The sequence below is a fragment of the Talpa occidentalis genome, unplaced genomic scaffold, assembly GCF_014898055.3.
Source record: "Talpa occidentalis isolate TD23 unplaced genomic scaffold, MPIMG_talOcc4v2.1 talOcc4.10, whole genome shotgun sequence".
Taxonomy (NCBI): Eukaryota; Metazoa; Chordata; class Mammalia; order Eulipotyphla; family Talpidae; genus Talpa; species Talpa occidentalis.
The window spans coordinates 60557461-60581480 of record NW_023600993.1 but is presented as its reverse complement, the minus strand read 5'-3'; the positions used below and the strand labels follow the sequence as shown (position 1 = coordinate 60581480).

The window sequence follows — 24020 nt, the reverse complement described above, 5'->3', positions numbered from 1 at the left end:
AATTAATTATTATTTCAGAATAATCCATATAACTATTTAAACCTTTTATGAACATGATGAAACTTGCCCAAGTAAAAATTCTTATGAACAAGGGCCTCCCTGGTGGTGCAGTGGGTTAAGACACATCATTATGAGGCTGTCCACAGCCTCTGCAGCACGAGTTCGATCCCCAGCCAGGGAGGTGACCCACATGGCAAGGCAGACCTCTCCTGCCTTGCCTGCTGCTTCCCTTAGCAGTGTATTTGAGTCAATCCAACTGTTCTGTTCCCCACTCTGTCTCTGGTGAATCCTCTCACCCACCCCCCATGCCTTTGGCCTGTGCCCCAGTTCTTGTATGCATAGGTAAATAAATCTTAAAAAAAATTGTGAACATAAGAAACTTGCCCTCTTATGAACATGATGAACTTCTAAATAGAACATCTAGACGATCTTTAATTAAAGGACATAGTATTGGATGTCCTAGCCTGAACAATTAGGCAAGAGAAAGATATAAAAGGAATCTAAATTGGAAAGAAGTAAAATTGTCACAATTTGTAGATGATATGATATACATAGAAAATCCAAAAGCCATCACCAAAAAACTACTAGAAATAGCAAAAACAATAGACTTAAGTCTGTTGCATTTCTATCAGCAAATATGGAACTAGAAGAAACAGAAATCAAGAAAATAATGCATTTAGAGTAGCAGTCACAAGTGTTAAATACTCAGAAGTAAACCTAGTAAGCCTATGAAAGATGCATTCAATGGAAACTATTAGACATTACTAAAAGCAATTTAGAACACGAAAGGGAATGAAAAGATATTCCATGCTCATATATAAGAATAACTAACATGCTGATAATATCCAGAGAAGGCATCTGACAAGATTCAACATTCATTTGTGATAAAAACTCTTAGCAAAATGGGGATAAACAGAACATTCCTCAACATATTAAAGGCCATATATGAAATCCCCACAGGTAGCAACATACTCAATGGTGAGAAACTGAAAGCTTTTCTTCTAAGACCAAATACACAAAAAGGATGTCTACTTTCACCATTATTATGCAACTCAACTTCCGAACTGTGGAGCTCTTGAGAAGTTCCAAAGCCTGTAATGTAGGGAAGCAAAAACCTATTACCCCAAAAGATGTCTTTGGCAAAGGTTGATGTTATGGGAGGGGTTTTGATGGTGGATTGGAGGTTTTTTTTTTTTTTTTTTTTGAAAAAGACATTTACATTTAAATGTCTCTTTGTAAGGGCATCTTCCTCACTGTACCTGGAAGAGTAAATTTTTCCCTTTTTTCAATGGAAAAGTCAGAACTGAAATATGCATGCCTTTGTCTTTTGTACCTTCCTTAGTAAATGTCTTAACTGATCTTCCCCTTTCTCCCATATCCCCCACTTCCCTTGTTTTAATTAAGCTATTTAAGATGGCACCCGAAGCCATGTGAGAAGTGACATAGTCATGCTTGGTCTCTCCCATGTATACAACAAGTCCAAAAGTTATCAAACTTCTTTTTGACTTTTTTTTCTTATCAATCTGTTTGATGCTTATTTGATTATTTTCCAACCTAGAACCCAGAGAGCTACAGGATGATGCCCTTTGTATCCTGACATAATGGCAGCTATTTTCTGATCTGTGGGTCTTAAAATTCTTAATAGTCATAAAACATATTTTAAAGCATATGCGTCCCCCCAGGAAGGTCACCTGAAATCAATGACCTGAAGTCTGTGGACCACTGCCTTGCACTGTGATCATGGACACTTGCAAAGTGACCCTCACAACAATCCTACAACACAAGTAACATTATTTTCCAAACTTAATATGAAAAACTGAGGCTTGAAGATAGCATGTCAAAAGTAAAAGACCTGATACAAGTCTGTATGGAATACATAGCCCAATCAGTCATGATATTATACAATTCTCTCCCTTTCTATTTTTTAAGATTATAATCCACAGAGAATTCTTACACTATGGCAGAGACCTTTTTAAAATGTATCTGTGTTTATATCAAGCCATTTTTAAGGCTTGATGTCCTTTTAACACACTTTGCAAATAACTCAACATTTTCAAAGACATCCAGAATTGTAGCAGAGTTTTTTCTGCTCTTTGCAAGCTAGAGTTAAATTATACCAGGAAATTTAGTCTCACACTGAATAACTTGCATACACAGTCTGTCAAACTGCTAATTATTCCTTTAAAGAAAAACAATCAGATATTCGTATCATAATATTTTACTTCACATAGGCGAAACTGACAAGGTGTCAAAATGATTAAGAAATATAAATTTTTCCTGCCAAATGAGGCAGGGGAAATTTACATATGTATACACACAAGAAGGTAAATCTGTACATTCCTGTATTATGAAATTATGAATTAATTCAACAAATATGTAATAAGAATTAGGTATCAGTTACTCTTTAGGCACTGCGGATATTGAGATGAATAAGTTTACATGGTGCTTACAGGTCAATGTAGGATAGTAGTAATGTAATGCAATGTAATATTGATAAAATGGCACAACTAAGATAAAATGATTATCTCCCCTGTCTTGCGTGCCAAGGATTTCTAGGCATATAAAGTTTGAGTTGAGCACTGCATAGTCCAAATGGGATGGTAGACAAGGTCATCCCAAACACAAGGAAAAACAGATGAAAAGACAGAGGTGAGGAAAGCTTATACTATTCTGAGGATGCCAACAATATTCCACATTTCTGCTGCCCAGTATGCCCATGGGGACAGCAAAAGCTAAGGTCTGTGAGAGTCCCAACTACTGAAATGGCAGTAAAAGGCTAATAGGTGTGGAAGTTGTCTTATGCTGCAGGATATCATGGAGGACCCAAGTTGGGTAGTGCTGTGATAGTATTTCATCTTAGATCTTATTTTCATCTACCAGTCATGCAGTAGGTGAATAGGAAAAGGAAATGGGAGGTCAAAGTAAAAAGAGCCTGATGGATGGAGATGGATGGAGAGGGATGGAAAGATAACAGAGACACTGAAAAGGCAGAAAAAAGAGACTGAAGACTAATTTGTTGAAGAGTCACTGCGTGTCAGTAAAGAAGAAAAGTCAATGAAGAATTATGGGTTTGACCACAGAGCTCGATGTATGATGGAACAGAAAAAAAAAAAAAAGAAAAAAAAAGGAATATAGGGTGGAGGCGCAAAAGGGGCATCAGACAAAAAGTAGAAAGAATTAGTAGTATTTCATCAAAGATGTGGTTGGGACTGTCAAGGATAGAAGTCTACACAGACTCAAAGTCAGAAATGGTCTGGGGATAGAATATTTCTACAGCAATTGGATGATGATTGAATGAATTCAGTGAGGACGTTGATTTTAACCTCTCTACCTCTAAACCAATTAAAAACACTGCTTTTTTTTTAACTCTGAACTTATTTTTACTTTTTTCTTAATTTTTTTTTAATTTTTTAAACAATATATGCTTCTCCCCACGCCCCCAGGTGTAGTCCCCATAAATTTTCCTTCACCAATGCACCCGTGCACCATCACCTCAGTACCCTGAGCTCCTCCCTCCCTCCTCTGATCCCTCTCCCATCTCCTCCCCTGCAGTGTGTCTCTGATTTATAATTGTCTGTTTTTTCTTTGTTGTGTTTTGTAGAGTTAGTATTTTTTTACATTGATGTCTTATTTGGTTCCCCTATATTCCTGCTATAAGTGAAACCATCTGATATTTTTCTTTTTCCTTCTGACTTATTTCACTGAGCATAATTCCTTCTAGCTCCATCCATGTTGCTGCGAATGGCCTGAGTTTATCTTTTTTGATTGCGGAATAATATTCCATTGTATATATATACCACATCTTCTTGATCCAGTCACCTATTTTTGGGCATTTGGGTTGTTTCCAGGTTTTACCTATTATAGATAGTGCTGCAATAAACATAGGGGTACAGGTGTTCTTTTGAATCAATGTTTTTGTGTCCTTTGGGTTGATCCCTAGGAGTAGAATTTCTGGGTCAGATGGTAGCTCCATTTTTAGTAGACTGAGGAACCTCCAGACAGCTTTCCATAATGGTTGGACCAGTTTGCTCTCCCACCAGCAATGCAGGAGAGTTCCTTTTTCACCACATTCTTGCCAACATTTGTTTTTGCTTGTTTTTTTGATGTGTGCCATTCTTACTGGTGTAAGGTGGTATCTTAGTGTGGTTTTGATTTGCATTTCCCTGATTATAAGGGATGTTGAACATTTTTTTCATATGCCTGTTGGCCATTTGCATTTTCTCTTTGGAGAAATGTCTTTAAGTTCTTCTGCCCATTTCTTGACTAGATTGTTTTTTGGTTTTTTTTTTTTTAAAAAAAGATTTTTATATAAGAGTTGTGGTACAGGCCAGAGGCATGAGACAGTGAGAGGATTCAACAGAGACAGATTGGGGAACAGAACAGGCAGACAACTGAAATACACTACTGAGGGAAGCAGCAGGTGCAACCAGAGAGGTCTGCCATGCCATGTGGGAATCTCCCTGGCCAGCCGGGAATCGAACCTGCACTGCAGAAGCTGTGGACAGCTTCACAGTGCTGCACTCAACCAGCTGCCCCACTGGGGAGGCCCTATTTTGTTTTTGTTGAGTCATGTGAGTTCTTTGTATATTTTTGTGATCAGTCCCTTATCCGTTGAGTGGAGTGCAAAGAATTTTTTCCAAATCCATGGGGTGTCTCTTTGTTTTGGTTAATGTCTCTTTTGCTGTACAGAGGCTTTTCAGTTTGTTGTAATCCCAGGTGTTTATCTTTTCCTCGACTATCTTTGCTTTGGGTGATGGGTCTTTATTTTTAATTTTTTATTATTTTTATTATTTTTTATTTATTTTGTGGGACCCTTGCCGCTGGCTGGGGAACAAAGCAGCACTGCAGAGGCTGCGGGCAGCCTCGCAGCCTAGCACTCAACCACTGTGCCACCAGGGGAGGCCCAGGTGATGAGTCTTTAAAGGTGTTATTGCGATTTATATCTTGTAGTGTTTTACCTATATTTTCTTTTATATATTTTATGGTTTCAGGTCTTATGTCAGGTTCTTTTATCCATTTTGAGTTGATTTTTGTGCACGGTGAGAGACAATGGTCTAGTTTCACTTTTTTGCATGTGGTGGTCCAGTTTTCCCAGCACTATTTATTGAACAATCTGTCCATGTTCCATTGCATATTCTTTGCTCCTCTGCCAAAGATCAGTTGTCCCTATAAGTGTGGTTTTATTTCTGGGCTCTCTAGGCAGTTCCATTGGTCTGTGTGTCTGTTTTTGTTCCAGTCTCCAAACTGTTTTAATTATTATGGCTTTGTAGTATAGCTTGAAGTTTGGAAGTGTAATACCTCCTTTCTTCTTTGTTTTTATCAGTAGGGCTTTGGCTATTTGTGTTTTTTTGTGGTTCAATATGAATTTCATCTGTATTTGTTCTATTTCTTTGCAGAATGTCATTGAGATTTTTACTGGAATAGCATTGAATCTGTATATTGCTTTTGGTAGGATGGACATTTTCATAATGTTAATTCTTCCAATCCATGAGTGGGAATGTCTTTCCATTTCTTTGTGTCTTCTTCTATTTATTTTAACAGTGAAAAACACTGCTGTTTTATGCTTGGGAAGTATCATAAAGCTATTAAATTAACAATTTTCACAGTTCTCAGTAAAGCAAGTCAAGGAACATTTCTAAAGCAAAATAATTTCTGGGCAAAGTTATCCATATTACCCAATCAATTGCATTTCTATTAAGGGAGATATCATGCAGCTGCCTTGGACTAGTTACTGCAAACTAGGGGGCAGAGCTGAATGGCCAAGAGATGCTATGCATATGGGAGGCCCAAGGAAAAAAGACAGCAAATTCCTGTTACTACAGCCTGAATTGCAACCTGGTACTTCCAGGAAGCAGACAGTGAAGGACACATGTGGAGGAGAGAATATTAGAGACACTAGGAAGAGACATGTGGGTGAGAGACACATGGGAGGTGACAATGGCAACTTTTATCTTGATGTGGTCTCTCATTTTGTCTCAGCTTTCTGGAAGTAGATTCATAACCCCTCTCTTATGGTTCCCACCAATTGGTGCCTAGAATTGTGGCAAACTTGCCTTACTTCATGCCAACCCTTCTTAGCTGGGCACTTGATCAAAGGGGATGGGTAATTTGGAGTTATTTACTGGAAAAATATCCTCTCTTCTCTTTCCTCTCTATGCACACTAATAGTAAAGATCTATGACATTAAGAGTTTGCTTTGTCATTATGTGGTGAAGGGCAGAACCCTGTTTGGGAGAATGCACATCTAAGGGTCCCTGGGAACTCCTTGCTTGTGTGCTAACATGCCCACATAAATGTTAACATATTAATAGGACATGGAATAATAACCAAAGTAAGCCCTATGACAGAGAAAGGGAGTGAGTAAGCAGACAGAAGACTGGCTTTTGAGACTTGTCAGTTTAGAAGTCAATGACTCTATATTGAGTTCTTACCACTTGAAAATCTTTCCTCTCCATTTCTGGGTCTGTTTCTTCATTTATAAAAGTGTTACAGACAAAAAAAAAAAGTGTTACAGACACAATTCTGTGAAGGGGAGTTGTATTTTCCTCACACCACTTATATGCAGCCACCTCGGATTACAAGACATGGTATGCCATGAACTGGACTTCCTGAGCAGCAGTAATACTGGAAGCTAACTGAGTAGCCAGGTGGACCTATGTCACACAGTAGTTAGGCTCTCCCTTGTTTTTTCAGCACTGCCTGCACCCTGGTACTGCCACAAGGTGACACTTGGAGGATACATATGGAGGACAGACATGTAGGGATATCTGGAGACTTCGGAAAGAGATGGCACACGGGTGAAAGTCACATAGGGAGATGGTTCTTGTCCTTGGCCATCAATTGTAGCCATTATCTTGACTTCATGTTGGGTTATGCAGTATATTTTGCATTTTTTTCTCCATCCATCTGTCATAGTTCTCTGGGAACTACCTAAAACACTTTCTTGTGGTTCCTTGCCAGAAGGTACCTTATACTTGTATCAAACTTTTGGAATTCAATGGCCCTGCTTTGTCCTGAACCAGTTTAGCTGGGTATTTTCTCATGCAAGAGGGAAAGGGTAATTTTCGGAGTTTGCTGTTATGTGAAATCCTTTAATCTCTCTCTCTCTCATGTGTCTCTATGTATATGTCTATGTGTATGTGTGTGTGTCTGCATACTGATTCTATTAAAAATCTTTCACACTAATATTTTCTTTTGTCTTTGAGTGTATGGTTGGCTGGATCCCTTTTAAAGTGCGTACCTCTTAAAATGTGGGGTTCCTGGGTGCTCCTCAATCACATGCTAATGAAAGGTGGTGATTATAGTCTGCCATCTATCCATCTGTTAATAGTGTAAATTTTCTTTTTGTTTTAAAGATTTATTTATTTTTACACAAGAGCTGGGGTACAGGCCAGAGGCATGGGAGGGTGGGAGGATTCACCAGAGACAGAGCAGGAAGCAGAACAAGCAGAAGACCTAAATACACTGCTGAGGGGAGCAGTGGGTGCAACAGGAGAGGTCTGCCACACCATGTGGGAATCTCCCTGGCCGGCTGGGAATTGAACCCATGCTGCAGAGGCTGCGGACAGCTTCACAGTGCTGCACTCAACCTGCTGAGCCACTGGGGAGGCCCTCTCCTTTTTTAAGATTTATTTATTTATTTTATACAAGAACCGGGGGATAGGGCAGATGCATGGGAGGGTGAGATGATTCACCAGAGACAGAGCAGGGAACAGAACAGACAGACTGATGCAATACACTGCTGAGGGGAGCAGCGGGCAAGACAGGAGAGGTCTGCCACTCCATGTGGGACCCTCGCCGGCTGGCCGGGATCGAACTGGCGCTGTAGAGGCTGCGGACAGCTTCACAGTGTGGCGCTCAACCACCTGAGCCACCAGGGGAGGCCCCCTCTTTTTTTAAAAAAAGATTTATTTATTTATGCATACAAGAACTGGGGAACAGGCCAGAGGTGTGAAGGGTGAAAGACAGAGTGGGGAGCAGCTGGATTGAAAACACTGTTGAGGGGAGCAGCAGGAAAGACAGGAGAGGTCTGCTGTGCCATGTAGTATCTCCCTGGCTGGCCAGGGATCAAACTCATCCTGCAGAGTTTGCAGATAGCTTCATAGTGCTGTGCTTAATCCCTTACACCCTGAAGGAGGCCCTAATATTTAAAATTTCTATGTAAATTTACATTTTCATATTATATAAATGATTTAAAAAAAACACTGTTGATTATAACCATCAACACATTTGTAAAATAGCAAAACTTGTATTAAATAATTCTACCATATAAAAACTGGAGTGTAGAGTAGTCAGTGAATGCATCTGAGAAAGAGACAGTGGGTATGTGTGAAACCAATGAGATACAAATTCAATACAGACACTTTGGTTGGGGCTATGAGGAAGTCCCACAAAAGAGAGGTCAATCTTGAAGAACAGAAATCCCTAACTTCAAATACCAACTTTGGTGATATTTTAGAGCCAAATTATAATTGCTAATAAGAGATCTTGACATTTTAACAAAATGAAATCTAAGAACACTTTACAATATGAAAAATAGAAACAGATGCATTCTCCTTCTCTGTGACGGCCTTATTGGGACCATAGATCCAGAACCTTGTAATCCTGGAGTAGTGCGTGGGAGCATTTAAACAGGGAGGAGAGTCGGAGTGTACATGTAAACACATTCACATGATTTCTCTTATTACGTATTGATCAATGAAAAGTTTTTACTAATGAATCTCTGAAACCTGTCTCTTTATCTAAGTGTTCCCTTGGCAGTCATTATAAAAGGGGATTGACTCCAGGCCTCCCTGGTGGCGCAGGTGGTTGTGCGCAGTGCTGTGAAGCTATCTGCAGCCTCTGCAGCACGGGTTCCATCCCGGCTGGCCAGGAAGCAACCCACATGGTGCAGCAGACCTCTCCTGTCTTGCCCACTGTTTCACTGTTTCCCTCAGCAGTGTATTTCAGTCAGTCTGCCTGTTCTGTTCCCCACTCTGTCTCTGGTGAATCCTCTCACTCCCCACAACTCTGGCCTGTACTCTAGTTCTTGTATGCCTGAATAAATATATACATATATATATATATATATATTTTTTTTTTTTAAAAAGGTGATTGACTCCATGGTGTATACCTATGTCATCCCAATTTCCCTCAGATATCAGAAGATATCTGAGATGACTTCCAAAAATAACCATTGCTTTTTTTTAAACAAATTTTTTAATGGTAGGTTTTTTGTTGTTGTTGTTATTGTTTTTAAAGATTTATTTATTTATTTATACAAGCACTGGGTACAGTCAGAAGTGCAAGAGAGTGAGAGAATTCACCAGAGCCAGAGCGGGGAACAGAACAGGCAGAGTGACAGAAATACACTGCTGAGGGGAGCAGCGGGCGGCAGGAGAGGTCTGCGTACCATGTGGGACACTCACCCGGTGGCAGGGGACTGAACCGGCGCTGCAGAGGCTGCAGGCAGCTTTGCAGCCCAGTGCTCAACCACTGCACCACCAGGGGAGGCCCAGACATTGCTTTTTGACAATACATCTTTTCTAAGTGTTCAGAAAGTCCAGTAGAGCACACTAGGACTATACCACAAAGCATTTTGCACAGCGGCCAGCCCTCTCTTCAGGTGTGCTGCTGGAGTCACCACTGAGTTCAGACTAATGCTAATTACTACTGCTTCTCTGGGTAACATGGCAGAAACAGTAAGAAAGGCAGGTGAAGTATAGGCATTACAAACAGATAACCTTTTCTGAAATTATTTAAATATTTCATTGAAGAGTGATTCCTAGATTTTTGTTTGTCTTTCTCTAATAATTTAAGAGACCTCTTATGTGTCAGTGGTTTGACTGGGACCATTTCTAACTAAACTCATGAACTACAGACCATCTTATCCTGCTTAAGAAGTACACACATAGAGTCTCAAAGATGAATGTATTACAAACTATTAAATTAGGTCTCCTTTTCACTCAGTAGAGTCAAGCAGCTGATATTTCTGCCCTGCAGCCTGATAACTTCAGTGACTGAAGGCAGGAGGCACTTGAGAAAGTGGCTCATCTTTAAGAACATGGAGTTTAGGGCCTCTCTGGTGGTGCAAGGCATTGAGACGCAATCTATGAAGCTAGTCTCAGGCACTGCAACACAACTTCGATCTCCAGCCAGTGAGTTACCCACATGGTGCAGCAGACCTTCTGACTCACCCACTGCTCCCCTCAGCAGTGTGTTTCAGCAGATCTGCCTGTCCTGCTCCCTGTTCTGTCTCTGGTGAATCCTCTCACCTCCACAGCTCTGGTCTATACCCTAATTCTTGTATGTATAAATAAATAAATCTTAAAAAAAGAAAATGGAATTTAAAATGGAATTTGAATCTGAATTTGTATGAATATAGCACAATATTAGAATTTCCATATTTGCAATTTCTTATTGCTTAAAATAAGCAAGGGATTTTAAAGGAAGGTGGTTTAGATAAGCGCTGGCATAGTTATTACACTGCAAACGTAGGGAAACAATTCTTTTCTATATGATCATATTGTCATCTGTATTGGCCATGCTCAAGATGAAACAGTCTTAAAGCTACACAGTCAAATCCACACTTGAAATGTTCCTTAGTTTTGCTATCTCTGTGGAAATCACTCACATTGGATTTGAACAACATTAATTTATCTACCATACTTATCCCCAATAGCATTAATTATAATTAGTATGTTGCATACAGTCTTCAAATTCTTAAGTTCAGTAACAGGTGATTATTGATGATCTATTTCTGGGAGGATCCCACAGACAAGTGTGTGGATTCATTATTATATCACTGTTGGAGAGCAAAGGAAATGATCCAATACCTCTTTGGTTTCTTCTAGGTTAAGAAATAATCTAACATGCATCAGAGAGACTGATAAGAGAAAAACCTAAATAGAAGTTTATCAAATATGTGTGCCCCTCGTATTCATTACAGATACCTAGTATGACTAAGTTACTCACCTGTCTCGCTTTAGATGCCCTCTTAAGCAGCTTAGCTACAAGGGAGGTTGAGAAGAAAGGTGAAGAGAGATAGGGTATTTACTAGGGAAAACACAGGCACTACTGCCTTCTCAATTGGAAAAGAGATACAGAACTTCCCGGAACAGACCCTTAGATAAGTTTAGAGAGAAACATCAAAATCAACCTTCACCTAGTCTTCAGAGCCCCTCCCATAATATAAATCATTTTGCCCAAGACATGTTTTGGTGTGGCAGTTTTGCTACACTACATCAGTGAGTATCCCTGGGTAGCCCTTCCCAACATTACTATTCTATCCTTATTTTGTTTTTGTATTATATGTGAGTTTTCAGGTTCTCCTATAGGGCACCTGGAATCTGTTTTTTTGGTTATTGGGTTAACCTTGGTCCTTGTTTGTTACTTTCTTGTCATTTAAAACCTAATCAACTGGGAATAGGTTTTTCCTTTCTGGTGTGAGAGGGGCTTAACATGAGACCAGGTGAAGCACCTGCGGGTGATTAAAAGTCCTGATCCTGAGCTAGTAAACCCGAGTCTAGTCAATACCTTGTTTAAAGAACACAGCCAACCAATATCCTGCTTTCCCACTATTCTGTTCTGGAACCATGTTATAGGAGCAGTGAGAAATAAACTCTGAGTCAGTGAATAAAGTCCTGAATGGAGTCCATGCACATCTCCACCCCACTGAGAACTCAGGTGCCAAACATTAAAATTCCCAGCATGCCATAAGCCTGACTTCCTGTGGGCTGCTGAAAGCTAGTGGCATAAAAGTGGCCATGTTGGGCTTAAAAGACTGAACCTTTTCATGCTCCCTCTCTTGCTTTTCTAGCTTTGGCTAGCAACTTGATCTTAGACAGGAGTGCAGGTAGGTTGGATGGCATCCAGCCACATGTCTCTCATTTTGCTTTCCCTCTTTTCACTCCCCTTACAAATAACCCCTTTCTTAAAAAATAAAATAAAATCTCTCTGTATGTCTGCTTTTGGGTCTTGTCCCAACTTCTTAAGAATGTGGATGAGGACTCATAACCCAGGTCAACTAGTTTCCCTTATAACATTGAACTCCATAAAACCAGGAACCCCACCAATCTCAAGCCAGGGAACTGTGGCTCAGGGAAGTTGCTTCCCCTCTGCTGTTGGGTAATCCACAATAAACTTCTGTGGCTTGAAACCAACTATTGGCTCTTTCAAGAATCAGTGAAAGCAGACAAAGACCCTTCAGAATTAACAATTTGGGAACCACAATGGAACCGGGGTCTCCCTCTCACTGAGAACTCTTGTCTGGTGTCTGTGATGCTGGGACAGGGCTGCCAACTGCCATGGATGACCCAAGCGGCTGCAAGAGCTCTTTTGTTTTCATATCCTCCAGGGAAGGAAGTGGGACCATGCTTGAGCTCAACTTAAATTTATTTTCAATTTCAAGCAAGAACAGCCTAGAGAGCTTACAAGTGATTCAAACAGTTTCCATTTGGCTTCCTAAAGGAATAAAAATGTCTATAAGGGAGTTTAGACTGAATACCCTTGGATGCCCCACAGGATCTGCTAGAAAAGGAAACAACTTGGAAAATTATGTAAATTTGGAAAATATATGTTTTATTTACCTCTTCCTATATCTGGAAACATTCAGACCCCTGCTATTATGGTTAAAAATCAGGGTAGAAATCAATGACTTCCTCAGAAAAATCTGTGAAAAGTTCTATTGAGACAGGAAGGGACAGGGACAAGATAGGAACCTAGGATAAAATTGTGCTGTTCCCATGGGTTAGTAAACAAAAGGTTTGAAAACTTGATTTCTCTATGTCTAATCATATGCTGTCATACATTTCCTTGGCTCATTTTTGACTTTGTTATTGTTTTTATTATTTCTGAGCTATCTTTCCACAGCTTATCAAGCTGGATGCTACAGGAAAAGGGGGAGTTAAAAGACCTAAGAGAAAAAGGGAGTTACAAACCTTGAGACCAGACTGGTTCAACCTGGAGCTGCAGGCTCATAATCCCAAAGATATGCTCACCTTGGAGAAAGTCATAAGGCCTACATGGGCATTGAGCTGCAGTGATTGGTGTTTACAACTAGAAAGAACAAATGTATTTAGCCAAATCCACTCTCCTTGCTCTCCCAACAAATAAAGTTTGATTTCTTTGTTCTCAAAGTTTAAAATTGCCATGAAGAAGAAACTCAAAAAAAGAAAGAATACCATGAAACACAGAAAATAAATGAATATTCCTAGAAGTAAAGTTAACAAACAGAAGATACAATAAAAAAAAACAACAGAGATTCTAGATATAAAAAGAGAAACAAAAGATATAAAAAATTCAGGAGAAAGATATGGAAGTAGAATAGACTAAACAGAAGAACAAGTCAGTGAAGATGTTAATGATCAGAAAATATGGATCAAAAAGGAAAGAGAAATGAAAATTTGTTTAAAATGAAGAAACAGGGCCTCCCCGGTGGCGCAGCGGTTGAGCGCTGGGTTGCGAAGCTGCGCGCGGCCTCTGCGGCGCCGGTTCGATCCCCGGCTGCTCCCCGGCCACCGGAGGAGGGTCCCACATGGCGCGCAGACCTCTCCTGCCGCCCGCTGCTCCCCTCAGCAGTGTACCTCGGTCCTTCTGCCTGCTCTGCTCCCTGCTCTGGCTCTGGTGAATTCTCTCACCCTCCCGCGCTTCTGACTGTACCCAGTGCATGTATAAACAAAAACAAACAAAGAAACCAGCAAAACAAATAAATAAAGCATGCCTCTATAAAAAAAAAAAAAAAAAAAAAAAAAAAAAAAAATAAAATGAAGAAACAGGGCCTACCCTGGTGGCACAGGTTGTTGAGCACAGCACTGCTAAGCTGTCCCCAGCCTCTGCAGCACCGGTTTGATCCTGGCTGGCCAGGGAGAGTCAAAGATGGTGCGGAAGATCTCTCCTGTCATGCCTGCTGCTCCCCTCAGCAGTGTATTTCATCAGTCTGCCTGTTCTGTTCCCCACTCTGTCTCTGGTGAATCCCCTCACCTTCCCAAGCATCTGGCCTGTACCCTGGTTCTTGTATAAAATAAATAAATATTTTTTTTAAAGAAAATGAAGAAACACTCTGAAAATTATCTGACTCCTAGATGAAAGACACCATAAGAATAATGGAAATACAAGAGGGGGTAAAGAGATAAAGGAACAGAAAATTTACTTAAAGAAATAATGTAAGAAAACTTCCCAAACCTACAGAATGCTGTAATATACAAATCAAGGGACAGAAAGAAGCCCTGGGTACCTAAACAAAATGAGAACAAAACCAAAACATATAGTAGTAAAACGTGGAAGAGTTCAAGAAAAATAAAAGATTGCAAGGGGGATGAAGCAGATAACCTATGAAGGTACCCCATTTGAGCTAACATTGGACATCTCTGAAGAAACAATAAGGTCAAGGAGAGAAAGAAAGGACTTTTTAAAATTTTATTTATTTATTTATTTTAAGATTTATTAATTTATTTATACAAGAACTGGAGTATAGGCCAGATGTACGGGAGGGTGAGAGGATTCACCAGAGACAGAGCAGGGAACAGAACAGGTAGACTGACAAAATACACTGCTGAGGGGAGCAGCAGTTGCGACAGGAGAGATCTGTTGCACCATGTGAGACCCTTGCTGGCCGGCTGGGATTGAACTGGCTCTGCAGAGGCTGCAGACAGGAGAGGTCTGCTGTGCCATATGGGTCAGCTCCCTGGCTGGAGATCAAACTCGTGCTGCAGTGGCTGCCCATAGCTTCACAGTGCTGAGACATAACTCCTTGCACAACCAGTGAGGCCCTACACACTTTTCTTTATTACAAAAGGGACATTCCTCAGTATAAACCGCATTTTGGGTCACAAAGCAATACTAACCAATTCACAAAAATAGAAATCATACCTAGCATCTCAAACATACAGTCCTCAAACTAGAAATCAACTATGAAAAGAAAGCTTGGAGGGCCTCCCCGGTGGCGCAGCGGTTGAGCGCTGGGTTGCGAAGCTGCCCGCGGCCTCTGCGGCGCCGGTTCGATCCCCGGCTGCTCCCCGGCCACCGGAGGAGGGTCCCACATGGCGCGCAGACCTCTCCTGCCGCCCGTTGCTCCCCTCAGCAGTGTGCTTCGGTCCTTCTGCCTGCTCTGCTCCCCGCTCTGGCTCTGGTGAATTCTCTCACCCTCCCGCGCTTCTGACTGTATGCAGTGCATGTATAAACAAAAACAAAACAAATAAAGAAAGAAAGAAAGAAAACATGCCTCTATATATAAAAAAAAAAAAAGAAAGCTTGGAAATCTTTTAATACAGAGAGACTGAAAGATTATTGTTCTAAAGAATAAATCACATAAAACATCAAAAAATACATCAAGACAAATGGTAATGAGAATACAACTTTTCAAAATTTATGGGATGCAGCAAAAACAGTTAGTAGGAAAATATTTAGTAATATAGGCCAAACAAAATAAACAAGAAAGGGCTCAAATAATAATTTCTCTTGCCTCTAATAATTAGAAATAGAGCAAACAAAACCAAAATTCAGTAGAATAATAGACAATAAAAAAGTAAAAAATAATGAAACAAAAATAAAACAATCCAAAAGATTTATAAAATGTAGCACTGTTTTTTTTGAAAAAAAAAAAAAAAATGGAACTCTATCAAAGCTCACTAAGAAAATAAGGGATATATGTATATGTGTATATATATTCAAAAAAGAAAGAGGAGAAATTACAACTAATATTGCAGAACTTCATAGGCAAATGAGAGAATTTTGTAAACAATTATATACTAATAAATTCAATGACCTAGAAGAGATGGATGAATTCTAAGAATTATAAAAATCATTTGAGACTGATTAGGGAAGATATATAAATCCTTAACACATCATTCACCAGCAAGGGAATTGAAACAGTAATCAAAACTCTTGCAAAAAAAACAAGAGTTCAGGACCAGATGGCTTCACAAGTGAATTCTACCAAACTTTCAAATGTGAACTAATAACAATTCTGCTCGTACTCTTCCAAAAAATATTGAAAAAGAAGGCATAAATCCAAGTACTTTTTATGAGGCTAACATTACTCTAATATCAAACCAAACAAAGACAACTCACAACAAAAGAAAACTACAGAACACATATAAAAAATCTTCAAAATAAAATCCTAGCAGACCAAATGCAAAAAAAGAATTAATAGGGTCATGCACCATGAGCAGGTGGGATTCACACCAGGGACACAAGAGTGGTTCAACATTCGAAAATCAATCAATATAATCCATCACATCAGCAAATATAAAGATAAAAGTCATATGATCATATCAATAGATGATGAGAAAATATTTGATGAGCTCCAACATCCATTTATGATGAAAAACTTGGGATAAATGGAATATACCTTAGTACAATAAAAGCCACAGTACAACAAACCCACAGCTATTATTACTTTTAATGATGAAAAGCTGAAAGCTTTTCCACAAGACCTGGTACATGACAAATATATTCATTCTAACCAATTGTATTCAGCATAGTATTGGAAGTCATAGCTATAATAATTAGACAAGAGAAAGACATAAAAGAATCTGAATTGGGGCCTCCCTGGTGGCACAGACAGTTGAGTGCAATGCTGCAAAGCTGTCTGCAGCCTCTACAGTATGGGTTTGATTCTAGCCGGCCAGGGAGCTACCCACATGGTGCTGCAGACCTCTCCTGTCTTGCCCACTGCTCCCCTCAGCAGTGTATTTCACTCAGTCTGCCTGTTCTGTACCCTGCTCTGTCTCTAGTGAATCCTCTCACCCTCCCACACATTTGGCCTGTATCCTGGTTCCTGTATGCATGAATAAATAAATCTTAAAAAAAAAGAATCTGAATTGGAGAAGAACTGAAATTATCGGTACTTGCAGATGAAATGATAATATATAGAGAGAGAACTCAAGACCACAGAAAATAAATTGAAAAATATCAATCATTTAAGTAAAGTGGCAGGGTATAAAAGCAATGCACAAAAATCTGATGCTTTCCTATATACAAACATTGAGATAGAAGAAGAATAAAGAAGTGATCCCATTTACAAACACACTAAAATACGAAAAGAAAAAAAAGAAGAAGAAAAATAGAAATATTTAGGAGTAAACCTAACAAAAGACGAAAAAGATCCACACCAGGAAAACTATAAGACATGGCTAAAAGAAAAAAAAGAAAAAAAAAACAAGGACCTCCCTGGTGGTGAAAAGTGTTAAGACACAACCTATGAAGCTATCTGCAGCCACTGCAGCATGAGTTCAATCCCTGGCCAGGGAGCTACCCACATGGTGCAACAGACCTCTCCCGACTTGCCTGCTGCTCCCCTCAGCAGTGTATTTCAGTCAATTGACCTGTTATGTTCCCTACTCTGTATCTGGTGAATCCTCTCACACCCCCACACCTCTGGCTAGTACTACAGTTCTTGTATGCATAAATAAATAAATCCTTTTTTTAGAAAAGAAGAAAATGCAAAAAAATGGATTGCAAGAATGCTCATGGATTGAAAGAATAAACATTATCAAACTGGTCATTCTACCCAAAGCAATGTACAGATTCAAATCTATTCCAATAAAAATATCACTGGAGTTCATCAAAGAACTGGAATAAATGCTATTGAAATTCATATGGAATCACAAAAGGTTGAATAGCAAAGTAATCCTGATAAAAATGAAAGAAAATGGAGTTATCATTGCACTTTGAGTGTTCAAACTATATTGTAAGCCCATAATAATTAAAACAGCCCAGTACTGGGGGAGGGGAACAGACACACAGACTATTGAAATAGAATTGAGAACCACCATATAAACCTACATCTATATGGACAGTTAGTCTATAACAAAACCTATAACATACACTGGAACATACAGTGGTCAAGAACATAGACTGGAAGGAGGATAGCCTCTTCAATAAATGTTGGGAAAACTAAACAACTGAATGCCAAAGTCTAAAACTAGGCCATTATCTGACACCATACAGAAAAGTCAATTCAAAATGGATAAAGGATTAATATATAATACCTGAAGCCATAAAATACAAAGAAGAAAACATCAGTAAAACAGTTCATGACATAAACTTCAGATATGCCTTTAGGGATTCATCTCCAATGCAAGGAAACAAAAGAGAACATAAGCAACTGGGACAACATCAAAATAAAAAGCTTCTGCACAGCAAAAGAAACCATACCTATAACGAAAAGACATTCTACTGAGTGAGAAAATATTTGCATACCATACATCTAACAAGGGACAGATATCTATCTAAGAACTACAAAGAAATCAAATAACTCAATCCAAAAATGAGCAGATGTAGTAAACAGACACTTCTCCAAAGAAGACATATAGACAGCAAACAGACACATAAAAACATATGCATCATCACTTATCATCAGGTAAATGCAAATCCACACCACAATAAGAATAGTCCATACCAAAAAGACAAGAAACAAAAAGTGCTACTGAAGATGTGGAGAAAACTGAACTGTCCTACACTGCTGGTGGGAATGCAGACTGGCCCAGCCTTTATGGAAAGCACAATGGAATTATCTCAAACCATTAAAAAATAGATCTGTCATATTACCCAGTAACTCTACTCCTAGCCATCTACCTGAAAAACTTGAAAACACTAATTCAAAAGGAAACTTGCACTCCCATTTTTACTGTTGTGCTATTTGCAATAGCCAGTTTGTGGGAACAATCTAAATGCCCCAAAACAGATGAATAGATCAAGAAGAGGTGGTAAATTCCTGCTATGAGTGAGACCATCTGGTATTTTCCTTTTTCTTTCTGGCTTATTTCGCTGAGCATGATCCCTTCCAGCTCCATCATGTTGCTGCAAACTGCATGAGTTTATCTTTTGTGATTGCTGAGTAATATTCCATTGTGTATATATACCACATCTCTTGATCCAGTCACCTATATAAGGGACAAAGAAAAAGACTAATTATAATAAAGTAAAAATCAAAATCAGCAAGCAACTATAAACCAGAGACACACTATGGGGAGGAAGGAGTAGGATCAAAACAAGGGGCGTGGGAATTGTATGGGGACTATAACCAAGATGAAAATACATACATTGTGCAAAAATGAAAAATGATGTAAAAATATATATACAATAAAAAATGAAAAAAAAAGAAGAGGTGGTAATATACACAACAGAATATTATTCAGTGATTAAAGAAGATAAAGTCATGTTACTTGTGGAAACATGCATGTAGCTATAAAAGATAATAAACTAAGTGAAATAAGTCAGAAAGAGATAAATACCAGATGGTGTCAGTTACATGTAGAACACAGAGCAATCAAAATAAAGGTCATAAAAAGACAAGCTGAAAATCTAACCTTGAATGTTGATTACAGCACTGAAGCATGCCCACAGTGGAGAGGGGTAGGGGAGGGTAAGAACAAAGAGGGAAGGAAACACAGTGGACTGTGGTGGTAGATTGTGTGTGACTTGGTGGTGGGTGCACTATGGTGGCAAATACCTGATAGGTCATCCTAATATTGCCGAAATCAAAACAAACATACAAACAAACAAACAAATAAGTTATGAATAATACCTGTGTTTATTAATCAGAATTAATACTTGGTATCCAGCAAGGAAAATTAACTGACGTGCTCTTAAAGAGTTTTCTAATTAATTTCAAAAGAAAAAGGCCCAATACTGTCTTGCATTTAACTCCAAGTCAGAAATTTCAGCCTGAATTTAGAAATGTCAGTCTGAAAATAAACTTGCTTAAGAGGTAAACATTTAAACAAATGAGTTAGTAATATAGCAATAATTAGTCTCTCAAAGATTTTTGGTAACGTGGAACTTTAGAAGTAGGTTAATTAAATGGGTTTAATAAAAGAAAAAAAATTAGGCAAAATGACCTTACTAGTCAAATTCAAGATTGATTGGATTGAAAATTCTAACCCTAAGTCAAACCGAAAACTATAATCTCTTTCCCTCCTCGTAGGGGGTGGGGTAAACATGAGATCTGGTAAAGTACCTACTGTGCTTAAAGGTTCTGATACCTGTGTTAGAAGACAGAAGCCCTGCTAAAACCTGGCTTGAGAACCCCAGGCAGCCAATTCTCTGCTTTCGCATTACCCCACCTTGAAGATCAACTCCATAAAATGAGGATCCATTCTGCTCTCAACTCAGGAATGTGTCTCAGGGTAGTGTGACCTCTCCCCTATTGTGCCCTCCACAATAAATATTCCCACTCCATGCCAGTTACAGGCTCTTTTAAAATTTGTAAAATTTTTAAAATTTTAATTGGTGAAAGATAGACAAAGACCTGTGAAACAAAGATTCACAGGATCTGTGAATCACTAAGAATTCTCCGATATTGACTTGTCTGAAGCTAACCTGTGACTACATAAAAATAAAAAGATAAATTATGGCATGTATATTTTCTATTCTAAGTAAGTTAAAGGAAACAATGGATTTTTAGATGTCTTTCTGCTTTCTGAATGTTATGTTCTCATATAAGCTATGATGCAGCAAAAGTTATTCATTCATGCATTTGCATTAAAATTCAGCATGTATTATTTATATAATGCTAATAAAATCACTTAAAATAGTTGCTTTTTAAAGACTCTCCTCATAAGAGTGGCTGTTAACAACCTAACCAGGTCATAGCACTTGTTCTCAGGAAGACAGACTCTGAGTTAGGAGATCCTTTCTACAAAGAAAACTTGATTAGCAAATGGTACCACATTGGGAGAACAGCAGAGTGAGCATTCAAGAAAAAGGTCATTTCCTCGAACGGCAAGTGAAGAAAGATTATGTAAGAAAGGAAGGCATTTGAGGATGTTAGGTGCCTGGGAAGGGTTTCTTTAGTTTCAGATCTGGAAAAGCAGCAGACAGCTTATGGGCAGACAGTGAAAGGATTATTGATGTCCTTCCTACAATAGTAGCTCTCTTTTGTATCACCAGTTCAAAATGGCTCATGGCACTGATATTATCACATCCTCAGAAGGAACAAAATACCCTGTTAAGCACTAAGCAACCATTACCATGGCCCTGAAAATTGTGGCAATGTTATACACAGTGTGTTAAACTAAACTGCTAGTTCACAGATTAAGACTGTAGTTATGTCATGATCCTTGGCTTATAAAATCTGATGTAGAGTAGGAAAAAACCCAAACACTTAATGTAAATACATTTAAAAATAAAACATTGTCAGTATTTTCTTTAAGAAAAAGAAAATATCCATTTTCACCATTTTTGTATTTAACACCTTACGGGAAATTCTAAGTACAATTGGACAATACTAGATATAATGTGAATAAGAATTTGAAGAGTAATTTTTATTCACAGAAGATGGAATATAGACTGCAGAAAATCCAAAGAATCTATATGTCATCAGAACTAATAAGAGAACTCACTAAATTGTTGATTCAAAAAAATTAGTTCTCCTATATACCGAGAACAACTAATTCAAAATATAATAAGATGGGCTATTAATTTATCAACTGTCACTGGAAGTATGTATACAAACTATTGACATTGACCATCTGTCTTAGAAAGTTATACATAATGTTTATTTCCTTCTTTACATATGTTTCCATTATTTTTTAAATCAAAAGAAACAAAAAAATGGACATCTCAATTAGATTGCTTTAGGATAAAATATAGTTCCTTGGTTATCCATTCCTAGATATTAAATGATAACTTGTAGATGATAATAGATAAATGTAAAGAAAATGACTCCATCATGTAGTTTGTTTTCATCTTGAGTTTAACCAATAATCTGGGACACTGTTCTCAAAATAATCCAATATTGTATCAAGCCATCAATTTTAATTTGAATAGTACAACTAAGCCAGATAACTAATGAATGGTATTTATATTTGTAAAACCAAACAGGTAAAGACTTAATTAAATAAAGTACAAGTATGCAAGTATGTAGGTTGATGTTTTTCATTATTTATTTATTTTTTATATATTCATTACATAATTTTTCATTTTTGTACCATGTATGCATTTTCATCTTTTTATATTATATACCCCATACAATTGCACCTCCCTTATTTTGACCCCAATTTTGACTCCCTGCCCCCCCCCGCCCCATAATGTGTCTCTGGTTTATAGTTGCTTGTTGATTTTGATTTTTTCTTTATTATAGTTATTCTTTTTCCTGGTCCCCCATTTAGGTTTTCTAAACTCCTGCTATGAGTGAGACCATCCAGTACTTTTCTTTTTCTTTCTGGCTTATTTCGCTGAGCATGAGCCCTTTTTTTTATTTATTTATGCATACAAGAACTGGGGTGTAGACCAGAGGTGCGGGGGTGAGAGGATTCACCAGAGACAGAGTGGGGAACAAAACAGGCAGAGTGACTGAAATACACTGCTGAGGGGAGCAGCAGGAGAGACAGGAGAGGTCTGCTGTGCCATGTGGGTCAGCAATCTGGTCAGGGATCAAACACATGCTGCAGGTGGCTGGTGATAACTTGATAGCACTGAGACTTTAACCCTGCACCTCCACTCCAAGCAGGCCCTCATTAATATTTTTAACTTAAAGTAATTTTGTGTCAATGGCTTTTATTCAAACCATATTTAAAATCTGTATTTAAGTGTTCACAGAATTAACAAAAATCATTCTTGGACTTTGGCAAAATCTTTGATAATTTTAATGTGCAAATTAGATATATATTATATATAATATATATGCATATATACTAAAAAAAGAAATGAAACTGTTGCAAAATGTAACTCCCATTAAGAAAAAAGGAAGTTCCATGTTTCCTGTACCACCTAGTGAAGAGCAGAGCTAAGAAGCTGAAGGGGACTTGGGAGAAGATGACATGGAGGAGAAAACACTTACAGAGAGACAAATGAAGGAGGGCATGCTGGCTTCTTGGCTTTGGACTTGCACTAGGTATTTGGGTGACAGAGAAGGATATATGTGAAGCCAAGACAATGTAGAGACACTTGGAAGAGATGTGGGTAAAGACTTGTGGGGAGGCTGACAATGGCAGATTTTACCTTGATTTTTAATTTGCTTTTGCTCCTTTCATCCTAGTCTTTCATTGTCCCTTTCTACCCCTTTCCTTTGCTTCCCCACCAGAAGGTGCCTTAGACTTGTGTCAAGATTTTAGGTTTGGGTGGACTTAGGACCAACTGTTTGGCTGGAGATTTACCCACAAAGAGATGGGTAATTTGGGGTATTTCACTGGGAAACCATATCCTCTCTCTTTCTCTATGCACACTAATCTATGAATTTTTTCATACTCAGAGTATACTTTGTCTTTATGTGAGGAATGCCAGAACCCATTTAAAGTAGGCAAGATAGGGGTTTCCAGCATATCCCTCAGTCTGATGCTAACAAAACCACTGCTATTTGTAGCTGTACCAAACAACATTTCAAAAGATATTAGAATTGCACACAAGTAATTGACAAATAGTCACTAATTACTTCAAATTTCAGTTTTTGAAGTTTAAGTTTCTTGGTTTGTGTGACATTAAAAATTGACCTTATAAATGATAATATGTGTCAGCTGTTGAAACAGGTTGAGAACCTCAAGAAAAATGACCCAGTTCTTCTCAAACATATTTTAAACATATTTCATAGAGATGTGAGGACTTCAAAGTAGGAACTGCAACTCTGATATTCAATGTTGAAATATTTAAATAAGAACCCTGTGCAACTGAATGGACAATGCAAACATTTCTGACACTGCCTTGTATAACCAAACTTAATTAAATTTAGACATTCTCAGAATAAGTGTTGAATTATGTCTATCTTTTATAAAAACTGATATTAAATGCAAACAGACCAATAATAAGTGGCACTAATGATGTGCTTCCTGGGACAGGTGAGAGTACGTCTGTCCTCAGTGAAAGAGGACTTTAAGGTTCCCTCTTTAAGAGTAATCCTTAAAGTTTTGCCTTGAATTTCACAAAGATTATGTGGCAATGATGAGAAATCTAGACATGGGGTCAGACCATACCATTAGAACTAGATACTTGCTTGGGTACACTCTTAGGGAATCCCTGTTAACTTGGGGAGTACTTTGGAGATCAAGGTTTGGAAGAGTACATGGAACCATGGAACAGGCGTTTTATCTACTGTACCAGACTTC

General features: G+C 38.5%; 1 protein-coding gene across 2 annotated transcripts in view; it reads right to left on the bottom strand.

The window, feature by feature from the left end:
- Positions 1-24020, bottom strand: part of VWC2 (von Willebrand factor C domain containing 2) — a 137143-nt gene that overhangs the window by 34651 nt on the left and 78472 nt on the right. The window contains exon 3 of one of the 2 annotated variants that reach the window (XM_054695809.1): positions 18515-18863. The exons of the other annotated variant lie outside the window; for it this stretch is intronic. Coding sequence (XP_054551784.1) covers positions 18616-18863 — 248 coding nt within the window. The 3' untranslated portion in view covers positions 18515-18615. Of the gene's footprint in view, positions 1-18514; positions 18864-24020 lie in introns of those variants that run through there. 2 annotated transcript variants of the gene reach the window in all.